We start from the raw sequence: 13,467 nt of genomic DNA on the forward strand, positions 1-13,467 counted from the left end.
GGAAAAAAAAGGGAAAAAAACCAGCTGGTTTCGCCCTCGCCCTAAAAAGCCGCAGGTGTGCGGCAGCTGGGACGGGCTCCCCGCCCGGCGTGGCAGCGCTGACAGACCCCGGCCGAGCCCAGGGGTGCAAAAGAGGAGTCCGGAGCCTCCCCGGGGCTGCTCTCGGCCGAGGGGCGCCACAGCCGGCGTCTGCTGCTGCCCGATGGGCTTTATTGTGCTCAGCTGAAGGTAAAGCTCAGTAAATTTTGGACCACATAGGACGGAAGAGAATGAGAAAACCATTCCGAGCAGGTTTCGTTTAAAGGGTGATAACTGCGCTCGGCGTTCAGTGGCTCGGTCTCTATGCAGTCGTGGAGAAGTTCTATCTTTCTGTTTTTCACATCAAAAATCAACCTCCCTCCACCCTCCCCATAACCCCCCTCAAACAAAAAAACCTCACGAAAACCAAACCAACCAACCAACAAACTCCAAGTACCACACCTCTCTCCTAATTCTTTCGAAGGGAAATAGGTAAAAAAAAGCCTCGAACTTTTAAATAAGTTAAAATGAGCCGATCGATACGATGGCACCAACACCAACTTTGCATTTTAAACCAGGTGCTATAGAGAACAGAGCCAAGGGGAAACCTGCCAAATAACGCTGATTTCGTTTACATCCCCATCCAAGGAGCAGGTTATTCAGCAGCTCTGCCTCCGTCCGGGGGCTTTTTAAGCTGCGGGCAGCTCCGGGCCACGCTCAAAATTCCCGATGAGGGGTGTGCAGGCTAGGCGGAGACAGGTACCCCACCTCCCCATCTCTTGTCCCATCCCAGCACCCGCGGGAGCGAGAGGCAGAGCCGGGTTAGATATCCAAACCCTGCTCAAATTTGCTGAGGTTACGGCCTCCGGTCCTGAGGGGTGGATTTCGGCAAAGCCCCTGTGTCTATCCCCCGTCACACACCTCCAGGTGAGGGTAGCGAAACCCACCTGTGGAGTGAAGGGAGCGCGCAGCCCCTGCCCGCCCAAGTACCTCGGTGGAGCTCGCTGATGGTGATGGTGCTGCTGCTCCGCCTCTCCCCTCTTCGGCGACGCCTCGAAGGCATAAAAAAGCGGGACTCGTTGCCCACTGCTGCTGTCTGCCATGAAGCTCACCTGGGACATCAACGACCCCAAGCTGCCACAGGTAACCGGTGGGCAGCAAGATAGCAGGGGAAAGTTTTCGTCCAGTTCTAACAGGGAACTGGACAGCTGGGGGAACAGGGGAGCAGCCTTCCCTCTAAGACAAGCTTTGTTTTATTTCTGCTTTATTTCTCCTTCACCTTTTCCTTCCTTTCTTTCCTTTCTTTTTCTTTCCTTCCTTTATTTAATTTCCTTCTTTTCTTCCTTTTATTTACAAAATGACTTGTATTAAAAATGTGGATTTGACACACAGCTTTGACTAGCTGTGTATTAACTCCTAAAATCACCTTTGGCTCTGTTTGGCCACTTTCTATGTCCCTCATCCCCCTCTTCCTTGTCCAAGAAATGTTGAATAGAAGCTTAAATTGACTGCTTACTATTATAATCCAAGTTTTCTAAATATTTCCTCGGTTTATTGATGTGACACTTTAATGTCAATGAGCACTCCACTTTTGTCTAATTGTGACAAATGCATTTTTTAATTTGTATCCTTTTTCATCGTAGAGTTTGTGTGAGTTTATAGAGCCCGTGCTATTATAGAATGTCTTAATGCTGTAAATGCTGGTAGTTTACTTCAATTAGCTGGGATTACTCTCACGTGTGGTACATATATATGTTAAATATGTGTTGCATTGTAAATATTTGCAGTTTAAAATCTTAGTTCTTCTTTTGTAGTTCTGGTAACTACGTTTTAGTAAGGAACTCCAAAAAGCCAGTGAAATCCCAAACTGAAATGTTTTTTCTTTGAGCCACTATACATATATTAGAAGTTCATTTGCAATGACAAATCTTTTTTATCTCTATTTTTTGGAAATGCCTTATTCAAATCAGATGGATTTTAAGAAGTTATTCTGTATCTAAAACATCTAGTTTCCTGTCTGCAGGTGCACAACATGGTCCCACAACAAGGAGAACTTAATAGCAGTCGTGATCAGGGAGGCTTGTGTCCTGTCTGGGCACAATGGTAGTAGACTATAAATTCTGGTAGTTAGGCTTATGTCTTATAGCTGGGTAACTTCACTGTAAAAGGCACATGTGTCGACAGACCATGCTGTAATGGATCGCAATGCAAAAGACAAAAGGATTCTGACATTCTCTTGAGATATGGAACCCCAGACTGCCCTAGCCCTTTTGGAGTGTACTTCTGAACAAGCTACTCTTTCAATATTTCTTTTTCTGCTGCTTGGGTATTCACAGAAAAATAATTTTTTTTTCCCGCTATGTGTTTTATAACAAGTCAAAAAAAATCAGGTTGGAATACAATAATAATGTTCTCTCGCTCTTCTCCTTGCTGCTTTGCCCTGCCGCAGGAGCCCAAGCACTTCGATGCCTTCCAGGAATGGCCGGATGGCTACGTGCGGCTCATCTACTCGAGCGAGGAGAAGAACGCGCAGCGGCACCTCAGCGGCTGGGCGATGCGCAACACCAACAACCACAACTGCCAGATCCTCAAGAAGTCCTGCCTGGGGGTGGTGGTGTGCGCCCGGAGCTGCGCTCTGCCCGGCGGGGCCAGGCTGCAGCTCCGCCCCGCCATCTGCGACAAGGCTCGGCAGAAGCAGCAAAGTGAGAGGCGCCCCGGGAGAGCCGCGATGCCCGAGGGACCCCATTTCTTTCAGCTGGGCTTGATTTCTAAACTGGAGTCACCCTTACTTGCGTGCAGACTGAGGCATAATTGCAATGACTGATTTACTTCCAAATTTCATCAATGTCTGTTTGCACATATTGAAGGGGAAATAGACTTAAAAACTTTTAAATTATAAGCCTTTATATCAAGTAGGCAGTTCTAATTCATATCATTCATTTATGCTTGGTAGTCTATGTTGCATTTCCTTGAACAATACATTTTAATCTGAATTTTGGAGAAGTGTGATCATGTTGCTCTTGAGCTCTGCTTACTCTCAGGCAACATCCTTGACTTTAGCCAGTTTCTTCAGTAGTTTTTCTCTCTGTTCACAGAGAAAGCCTGCCCAAACTGTAACTCTGCCCTCGAGCTGATTCCTTGTCGAGGACACAGCGGCTATCCAGTCACGAACTTCTGGAGGCTTGATGGCAAAGCAATATTTTTCCAGGTAAAAAGTAGTCATATTTACTTGTGCACACATATATAAATTATATCTGTCTATAAAATAATACCCGTAAAGAGAGATTCTTCCTCCTCTCCCCTTTTCTATGTAACAGAGCATGATAAGCACAGAGTAGTTCTGGTCCATGACTGAATTTCTCTTTAGTATGAACATGTCAAGAACCAATAAAACAATAACACTTGGCTATCTCTTTAAAAATAGTACCTAGTGGTTGACAGTATTCAATTTTAACTACAATATCATTGATTGCTAAAATTCTTCTGTTTACAGAACTCAAATATGAACAAAATAGTTGTTGTGCACCCTTGTGCAGCTGACAACTGAATCTTTCCAATGTTCATTTCCAAATATTTATTTCCTACTAAAATAAATAGGAAAAAAGTGCGTTATTTAATCTACATGTGTTGAAATGTGAAAATTCTAATTTATGTGAAACTAGCCTTTGAATCTTAAAGGATTTAAAATCTTGCCAAAAAAACCCAAGAAGAATCTTAGCTAAAATTTGAAATTTCATGTTACTTTTTTTTTTTAAGTAACATTAAAACAAAAAGTAAATAAAAAATTTCTGTTCTATGAGATTACATTCTCTCCTGGATAAGTTTTTTACCTGATTCACACAACAGTGAATTTTGTTCTCCAGTAAGTAAATGGAAGAAAACTGGCCATATTCCCAGATTCCCACATATATTATTCTTATTCAAACATTCTCTTAGAGACACACAAAATGGGAAGACGTTTACTATCAAAAAAGTTGATAAATCCTTGCTTAGAAGTTAATTTCTGCTTGAGAAAGGACAGTGTTTTAAAAGCAATTTTTAGCTTTGTATTAGGGACTATATACAGATCTGTTCAGACATAAGAGTAAGGATGTGTAGAATATATTACTTCACCATATACCAACATAACTTTGGTTACATAGATCTGCATACCCACAGATGTTTCAATAGCAGAGCATCTTCAGATGGTTTCCCAGGATAAAATTCTCAGTCCTATTCAAGAAGGTATACTGCTTTAAGAGAATATTAGCCATCTTGTGGCATGAAACCTCTTTAAAGCCTATTATACTATTTATATACGTACTTATAAAACAGAACTGAGATACTGCACTGCAGAAAATCAACCAAACTAATTTTGTATTTTCTTCCCCTTGTTTCTAATTATCTATTCCTGAATGTAACAAACTTTTGCTCCTTCATCAGCTCTACAGTCCTCACTGACTTCTTCCTCACTTCTTCCTTCTATCTACATCCAAATCATGATTTATTCTATCCATTTCTTTTTACAATCAATCTTGTGGCTAGCACAGGTTTTTCCCACGGGAACTCTTCTTGTGTTTTGTAAATAAAGATAAAGTTTGGGTGTTGTTGGAGCAGTGTCCCAGAGCTTGGACAGTGCAGGCCTGGCCAATCAGGCCTGGGGGAAGGCTTCTGACTGACCAATCTGGGTGACTTTTGAGAACTCCATATATGTGATGAAATCAAAACAATAAAGGTCATTTCTTCTTGCCACTGAGAACTGGTGCTTTCATTACTCTGTTAGCTGCTCAACAGCGACACAATCTGACCTTGTTGTTTAGTTTCTCATTCTTGTTTTCTTGTGCCAAACCACAGACCGTGCTGTGACTACCTCTCATACCACTTAGAGCATTTTCTCTTATCTTACCCCCTTTCCAGTTCACATCTAACTATTTGTTAATCCTAATTTAGGCCAAAGGAGTCCATGACCACCCCAGGCCAGAGAGTAAACTGGAGGCAGAGGCAAGACGAAGTGCAATTAAGAAGCAAATGTCCTCTTATCATCATTCCCAGAAAAAGAGACCTCTAAACTCAGAGGTAAGTCAAAGTCATTAGTCAAATAAAAAGGTAACATAAATGAAGTTTTTTTTTTTTGTACTGGGGATCCCAGGGCAAAATAAAGCTTTACACCTACACATCTGTTAATTTGGGGCTGAAACGAGCAATAGTACAAGTATTGAGACATGTGTGGGCAGTATTGGCTCCTGAATCTTAAAGATCTACTTCTCCTTGTCAGGCAGGAAGGTACCATGACAGCAGTAGTTACACCAATAACCTACAGAATTTTCACTGCATGGATGGCCCAGAAAGAGTTGGTATCTTCACAGACACCAGTTTTTCGATTCCAGCCCAGTCTTACCCTTCACTGCAGAACGCAGACCTCTACAAGCCACCTTATGACTCAGCCAGCTTCCAAGAGGACCAGCTATCGCCATACCCTAAGTGCCCAAATCCAAGGATCTACATCCCCAGGCCATGCAGCTATGAGTTTGGAGTTCCCACCTTTATAAGCTCCAGCCCTTACCCAACATTTTACAAGGATCCCACCATTGATGCAGACCCCCTGAGTCTGAACAGCTCTCCTTACAACGCTGTGGCTGCCCATGATAAGAGCTTTGATAACCCTGGCAGACATTACGGACTGAAACCAGCGTGGGGGAAAACTGGTAGCGGAGAGCGGAGTGACTACGGGCAGATGGCAACAAGCACTCCCCACCCTTACTACAGCGGGGACTATCCGTGCAGGTACAGCCCCAGCCCTGCTCCCATGGCCCCACCGCTGCAGACAGTCATCACCACCACCACCAAGGTGTCCTACCAGGCCTACAAGCCACCCGCGCTGAAATACAGCGACAACCTCTGCGATATGAAAAACCTCCAGAGCTACACCCACGTGGCAGAAAATGTCTCGGGTGCCATCTATTCAGGGATGAAGATTCAGGAAGACTTTGGGATGATAAAGTCAGCGTTGCTTTACCAGCATGACTCCATCCCCACAAAGGCCAAACCAGCTGAGAGCATGGAGAGCTATCGGTATGGGCCCCCTCTGGGGAACAGCTTTGCTGAGCATGAAGGCCAGACCCTAAGGTTTGAGAGTACTGAATACTGACTAAATAGTGCCTAAATGGCAAATATATGCAGATGGGAGAATAGATTATTGTGCTGACCATGCGGGTGCTAAGACAAGTGGTTTGGGATTTGAGGAGAGGTAAGGAAGCAGTACATCAAGACAGCTTTTTCCCCAAAAGTACCTTTCTGGAGCTGTGTGCTGAGTGAATTATATTCTGCATCTAATTTCAAAGAAGCCCCACACAATGTCTAAAACAGCATATGAGAAGCTGAGCCCAAAACACACCTGGAAGAAGGCAGTATGGAGGCACAGTTCCTTTGGATGTCAACAGCCTCCTCTGACAGCAAGTGCAATCCACTTATAGCTACAATTCCTGCCAGATGCCTCAAGCTTTGAGAGAAAATGCTCCATCTCTAAGAAAGAAAAGGCTAATCAGGTACCGGGAAGAAAAGATGAAGGATGGTGGCTATAGATTATAGTCAACTGAAGGAAATGGCAGGGAAAGAAAGAAATAAAAGAAATGTGAAAGCAAGACAATTTGCAGAATAACTTACCTGAATGTAATTCACCTGCCATGATCCTTTTGATGAATTGAAAGACCAGCTAAGTTTCTCTGAACCGAGAAATAAAAAACCTGAAACCTGAGAAATGAAACATGCCAATTTCATGTTGCTTTTTGATCCCCTGTATCAAAAGTAGAGACTACCCAGCCTTTCCACGTAAGGAGGACAGACCAGCACAGCCACACCAGGAACTGATGCCCTGTAACACTAAGCCTGGAGGCAGGAAGGCTCAGGTGACCTCCACCAATCCTGCTCAGCATCGCATGGGTGTCAGAGTTAACACACACGGTCCTGAAAACCACTTGCAGTGAAACTGGTTTTTGCTTAAAGGGCCCTGGCAAGCTGGTCAAATCGATGCTGCATGGGTATTGCTGCATAATTCTTTTTAGCTATGAATGCAACTCATCCTGCCTAAGAATGTAACATCCTAGCTGCTTACTAGTACAGGTCAGTGTTGAACGCACCTTTCCCGGCTGCCTCTCTGCAGTCCATTTCAATCAGGTCTTTCTCCCTCTCCCAAGTGACTTCTAATCATTCTTCTCTTTGCAATCATAGCTCCCCGTGACAGCACTACTTTGGAAAGTAAACAATCAGATGACAGAGATGTTACAAAACAAAATCTCCAAACTGAGCTAAACAGAAAAAAAGTAAGGAAATGCATCCCAAATTCACCCCTAAATTAACTAATTCACAGTTAATCTGGAAAGAAGAAAAACCAGAGCAGTTCTGGTTTAAAACGAAGATATTTTAAAAGCTGCCCAGTACTGGGGAATAGAACTTACACCCAAAATGCATGTGCCAAGCAAGGGAGCTAAGTCAACATAGCAGATTGGTCAGGGTTAAAAAATTTCTTTTGGTATCATTATTATTAAGTTACCAAGTAGCTTTAACTTTTTGAACACTTTTTTTTTGCATGTCTTATGTATATTTTTGCTATGTTTTGAGTACTGTACTCTTTCAGTGAATGCCAAATCACACTTAGAAGCAAGGCACCATGTAATGTGAGCAGCTGGTTAGTTAGAATTATAAGGTTCTGTGCATTGAAGCAATCATTGAACTGATAAATTTTATTTTCAAAGAACAGCATATAAATATCTGAGGTTTAAAAATAATTATTTCTGATGTAGTATATTTTCTTTCTTTTCATATTTTTACTGAAAACAATGTGTTCCGTCTGAGATGGGAAACTGAGCCTCACAGGAATTTAGTTAATTGCATTCTGTTTCAGCAGTGGATTGTTCAGCATTTTTAAAATTCCAGCCAGGCAAAGATGGAATTCACAAAAAGACTAAATTAATTCATCTGCAGCAAGCTTACCTTGTTTTTTAGCTTTTGTGTACTTGGTGTATATCTCCCTCGGCTTTTGTTAGACTCTTACAGCAATACTTCTAACAAGTGTTTTAAATTACTGATAAGAACAGATTCAGGTGAACAACAACTTGATAATTAGCCCACATGCTAACTTTTAAAAAACAACAACAAAAAAAAAAAGGTGGTTTGTGAGTTATTACCTAGAAAGACTGAGGCAAAATTTTAGAGTTCAGGAATACATAACACTGTGCCTGTTTTATAGAACTGGGATTTCTCATCTGTAGGCTAAATCATGTTGAGGCATTTGACATCTAGAATAAAAATCAAGGCTTACAGCCTTATAAGTTTAAAGGGGGGAAAAAAAGAATAAGAGAGGAATAAGGCCAAATAAAATGACTGAAAAAGCTGGATTTTCCCACCGCAGATATGAAAATCAAGGAATGTACTAAAGCTGTAAATTGGTCTATTTTATATTGATTTTAGAGGAGTTAGCCAACCACAATTCAAGCACAAGCTATTAAAATATTACATGCTATTAAAACAGACAAGCTATGGGGGTTGCATGCTGTTTACATTACTGACATAAAACTTGTAATTGTAGTTGTATGCTTAAATCATTATGCTATGCAATTAAACATGGCCTTTTTAACCACAACTTTGTACACCAGTAAATAAAATGCAGCCAGTTGTGTTAAGATGCTACTTTTAGGGTGTGGATTTATTTATAATAAACATGGCAGCTGTTTAAGCACAGTGAAAAGCTATGGTGGCAATTATCTTGCTTCATCATCTGTAGCAGTACAATAAATAAAACCACTCTAAAGGTTATTGCAGCCTTTCTTCACTTTGCTTCCTTTCATGAACGAGTGTCTGGGATGAGATTAGCTATATGTTACCTTTTTCAGATAAAAGATCAAATGGGTAAATCTAGAGCTGTAGATGGTTTTTCTCTTCAAAATACATAAATATAAAGGCAATGGGAGCTTCTGTTACAAAAAAAGCTGAAATTGAAAGCCTCATTGTAGGTTTATACAGCTGCAGGCTTGACTTTAAAAGCATGTTACTCAGGCAAAGCAGCATCCTAAACCTGATGGTCCCTGAGTAAGCAATTCCTTTTCCATTAATTGTCCCTTTCAAGCGTGGTTTCTGGTCCTGCATTGAGCACCTGAGAGGAGCCCTTCACCAGCCTGCATCCTGTACCGTGACAGACATTTTCAGATAAGAAACTGCAGCTGTTATGGCAAAATCACAGAGGGAGAGGAGGAGAAGGTGCTTTCAAATCTCAGTCTCCTGTGGCTTCAGCTTCACATGGGTTATGAGGACCCTACTGAGCTAAAGTACCATCTGTCCCCAGGCTGAGGCTGCCCTTTGTACCAAAACAGCAGCCTTGTAATGACGGAGGTTAAAAGCCCAAATGTTGAATGGATGTCTCCCAGAGGCAAGAAGCCCTGTGACAATGCTTTTCAACAGTGTACCCACCAAATGCAGCCATGTGTCACATGCCTGATGGATGCCGATACATATGGGCATCACTTCATGGTCGCATCTCCTTGTGGGGGGTGGACAGAGCCAGGCACACTGTCCTGCTCCACAACCACATGTATCTGCCCAGTCCTGCTAGAGACCTCCTGTGAGAGTCTGAGCAATTTGCTTAGCTCTTGCTCCTCTTCTGGAAGCAGGTTATCTCAGGGCTTTTCAAATGCACTAAATGCTACAAAAAAGAATCCAGGAACTTTGTTGTTTTGGGCTTATTGAGCCTGAAGTAGTTGATCTCTTCATTTGGGGGTACAAACTACCAGCTTTAAAGATAAACAAGCTTTCGTCTGAGTTCTATGGGTGAAAACCACCACTGTAACAGAGTAGACTATGATTTGAGACTTTTTCCTTCCTGGGGATTTTCTGGTATTTCTTCTGGATTTCTGGGGCTTTTCTTAGTGTCTTTTTCAGGGGAAGCTATCTAATACAACTGAGATAGCTTTCACCAAAGTAGATCATGTTTCCTGAGAGACATGATTTAGTAGGATGCTCAGTGCAGCTCTAGGGATGCATTTAGGAAAGTTCATGTCATTCCCTCCCTTATTAGTAGAAGTCACATGCAGATAAAAAAAGGAAGAACTGATGGATTTAGTGTTGGAGTGGTTCCTCCCAACACACAGAGTGAAAAGTTAGTCCAGGCCTGTTAAAATCCCTCTGCCTGAGAAATAACAAGACTGGTGAACAGTGGTTATCCATGCCTGGATTACTGCCTTTGGTGCTCTAGCTGCCTAAAGTTAAGTATCTGCCAGTCACTCACAAGCATAGAGTGAACCAGATACTATTTATGTAGTGCTACACCTGGGATCATGCAAAATGGAGAGTGTATTTCAACAGAGCATCTCTCTAGGTTTGCAAGAGTCTACATGAGACACGAAGGTCAGTGGTATGGCACAGGTGCGAGTAAGTATCACAGAGAAACATCGCTAGTTTGGCTCAACCTCATTCAAACAAACAGAAAAATGAAGTTTACACAATCCCTTTAAGCTTCAACATGCATGCTGGCACTTGTGATGGTGTTCGGGACAAAGCAGTTTCAGATAGTCTGGCCGGCACTTGAGCATAGCATCAACACCTTTAAGGACCACAACCAAAGTAGGTCCTTTCAACAGAAAATTACCAGTGATGTTTTGTAAAATAAGCAGGGAAGCAGGTGCATGAGGATGTTCTCAGAGGTGCTTTAGCAGGGCTCACAAACATCCTGGGTCTCTCCGTTCCATCCTGCTGCCTTCATTTTCCTGGTTCAAAGCAAGAGCACAGGACAGCATCTCTCTCCTGTCTTTATGACAAAATGAAGTGTTAAGTGACTGGCTTGCAGTGCTTGTACTGAAACTCCACACCATGTTGCAGCCTTAAACTCTGGCAAGTTCTGTCTATAGTCTGTTTTCACGTACATGAAATACTGGGAATTGTTACAAAAACTAGCAACAAATGACAGACACAAGGTTCTGGTAACAAAATTTAGACTTAAGTGTTTCTCCTGTGCAAAACTAATACAGAAATAATTTAAGCATCAGACCTCTTGCCTGTGCCAGATCTCTTATAAGTGACTGTAATTAGACTGGAAATGCCCCACAAGCAACCAAGAGAATTTTCATCTTGTTCAGAAACAGGGACAGTGGGATTGAGTGTACCCTTAGCATGTTTGCTGGTGACACCAGGCTGTGTGGGGCAGTCAGCACGCTGGAGGGAAGGGATGGCATCCAGAGGAACCTGGTCAGGCTCAAATGGAAGGACTGTGCAAACCTCATGGGGTTGACAAGGCCAAGTGAACCTGGGTCAGGGCAATCCCAAGGACAATACAAGCTGGGGGGAATGGATTGAGATCAGCCCTGAGGAGAAGGACTTGGGGTGTTGGTTGCTCAGCATGACCTGGCAATGTGTGCCTGCAGCCTAGAAAACCAGTGGAATCCTGTGCTGCCTCAAAAGCAATGTGGCCAGCAGGCTTGGGGGGGGGGTTGATTCTGCCACTCTGCTCTGCTCTGGTGAGACACCACCCGGAGTGCTATATCTGGCTCTGAGGCCCCCAAAATAAGAAGGATCTGTTAGAGTGAGTCCAGAAGAGGCCACTAAGACGCTCAGATGGCTGGAATACCTCTCCTATGAAGACAGGCTGAGAGAGTTGGGGTTCAGCCTGGAGAAGAGAAGGATCTGTGCTGACCTTAGAGCTTTTCAGTACCTTAAGGGGCCTGCAGGAAAGCTGCAGAGGGACATATAACAAAGACATGCAGGAATAAGAAATGGTGGAGTGGCTTAACACTGTAAGAGGGTGGGTTTAGGTTATCCTTTAGGAAGAAATTCTTCACTGCGAGTGGGCTGAGCCACCAGCACAGGTTGCCGGAGAAGCTGTGGATGCCCCATCCCTAGGATTGTTCAAGGCCGGATTGGATGGTGCTCTGAGCAACCTGGTCTAGTGGAAGGTGTCCCTGACCATGGCAGGGAGGTTGGAACTACATGATTTTTAAGGTTTCTTCTAGCCGAAACCATTCCATGATCTTATGAATTTGTGTGGCAGCAACAGAGGAAGAGGAGGGAGCCCTTCACTGGGAACAACAGTCATGGTACATGGCTAAACTGTGGAAAGTGAAAAGGACACAAGGGCCAAGAGGGGACACCACAGGGCAACTGGTGCATCATTTCCACTGACAGTGGAGAGGTGTTTTCACACATGTAATGTAGGGATGTATACATGTAGTACCCTTCAAACACATTCTTAGAGGTTAATGCATGGTTGAATTTTTTCTATGTACAATCAACTCCTGCTGAATCTCTGCCTGAATTCTACAGTGTGGATTATGGCACTTTCTTCCTTCTCATGTCCAGGTCTCACCTTTGAACTTTATTTTACCTGGCAGTCACCTCTGATGTTTTATTTCAGTAAAGGAAACAGGCATATTTTGTTTCAGAAAATATGTTATTTTCTTGTACTTTCATTACAGCAAGCTATGTGCAAGTGGTCAAATCCTTTGGATTCCAGAAAACCGATTCCCATAGCCCCACGTTCCACCCAGTTGACTTGAGGTAGAATCAATTAATCTGTCAACAGTTCTTAAACCATCACAAAGTTATCACACCAATTAATGAGGAACAGGGAGGGGAGAGGAAAAAAAAGGTATAATGAAGACAGCTTCCCATTTTGTTCAGCAAGCTTGAGCTGCCAGCTTGGCAAAGCTGATAGAAATCTGTATTTCTAAAACAATTTTCTGCCTTTCCCTCTATGGTGCTTCTAGTAATTACTGTGTTGAAATTATTTCCTCCCTTTCCTGCCTCCAACTCTCAAAAACATTAAAAAATAGGAAACTCAAGCTAATCTTGAGAATTGAAGCTTAAAATGAAACTTCCCTGCCAAAAGTACCCCCATATCAGACCCTAAATATGCCACTTTTATTAACCATGCTTTCTGTAAACACAGGAAAAATGCAAGGTTACAAAGGACCAAGAAGAAAGTTCATTATTATTTTTGTAATAGAAATACATATATTTTAGAATACATAAAGCACTCAAAGTTTCTCCCCTGTGTTAGTATTAGCAACATGCATTTTAATAAATTGCTTACAATAAATAATATTTCTTTTTAATGGAAGGGGAAAAATCCCTCAGGTTTCACTACAGCCTGAATATTACAGGCGGGAATTTCTGTACAAATCCTAATTTCTGTACAAATCCTGTGTCTTAGCTGGTGGCTTCAATTTCATATGATCATAGAATGGTTTGGATTGGAAGGGGACCTTGGAGATCATCTAGTTCCAACCCCCTTGCCATGGGCAGGGACACCTTCCACTAGACCAGGATGTTCAGAATCCCATCCAAGCTGGCCTTGAACACATCCAGGGATGGGCCACCCACAACTTCTCTTGGAAACCTGTTTCTGTGCCTCACCACCATCACAGTAAAGAATTTTCCCTGGTATCTAATCTAAACCTACTCTCCTCCAATTTGAACTCATTTCCCTCT

General features: G+C 42.7%; 1 protein-coding gene across 2 annotated transcripts; it reads left to right on the forward strand.

The window, feature by feature from the left end:
* Nucleotides 1-66: 66 nt before the first annotated feature.
* Nucleotides 67-9,435, forward strand: GCM2 (GCM transcription factor 2). Of its 2 annotated transcripts, none has more exons than XR_014849954.1 (7): nucleotides 67-228; nucleotides 597-1,161; nucleotides 2,468-2,720; nucleotides 3,114-3,226; nucleotides 4,948-5,073; nucleotides 5,273-7,116; nucleotides 7,225-9,435. XR_014849954.1 is itself a non-coding variant. In XM_085051921.1 (7 exons), exons 3-7 carry the CDS (start codon nucleotides 1,120-1,122, stop codon nucleotides 6,143-6,145), a joined length of 1,407 nt encoding a protein of 468 aa, XP_084908047.1. In that variant the 5' UTR covers nucleotides 67-228; nucleotides 597-777; nucleotides 946-1,119; the 3' UTR covers nucleotides 6,146-9,435. The 2 variants fall into 2 exon arrangements, 1 of the variants encoding a protein (XP_084908047.1); XM_085051921.1 differs by having other exon boundaries at nucleotides 597-777; nucleotides 946-1,161; nucleotides 5,273-9,435.
* The last annotated feature ends 4,032 nt before the right edge of the window (nucleotides 9,436-13,467 follow it).

The sequence above is a fragment of the Lichenostomus cassidix genome, chromosome 2 (assembly GCF_008360975.1).
Source record: "Lichenostomus cassidix isolate B80296 chromosome 2, HeHo_3.0, whole genome shotgun sequence".
NCBI classification, from domain to species: Eukaryota; Metazoa; Chordata; class Aves; order Passeriformes; family Meliphagidae; genus Lichenostomus; species Lichenostomus cassidix.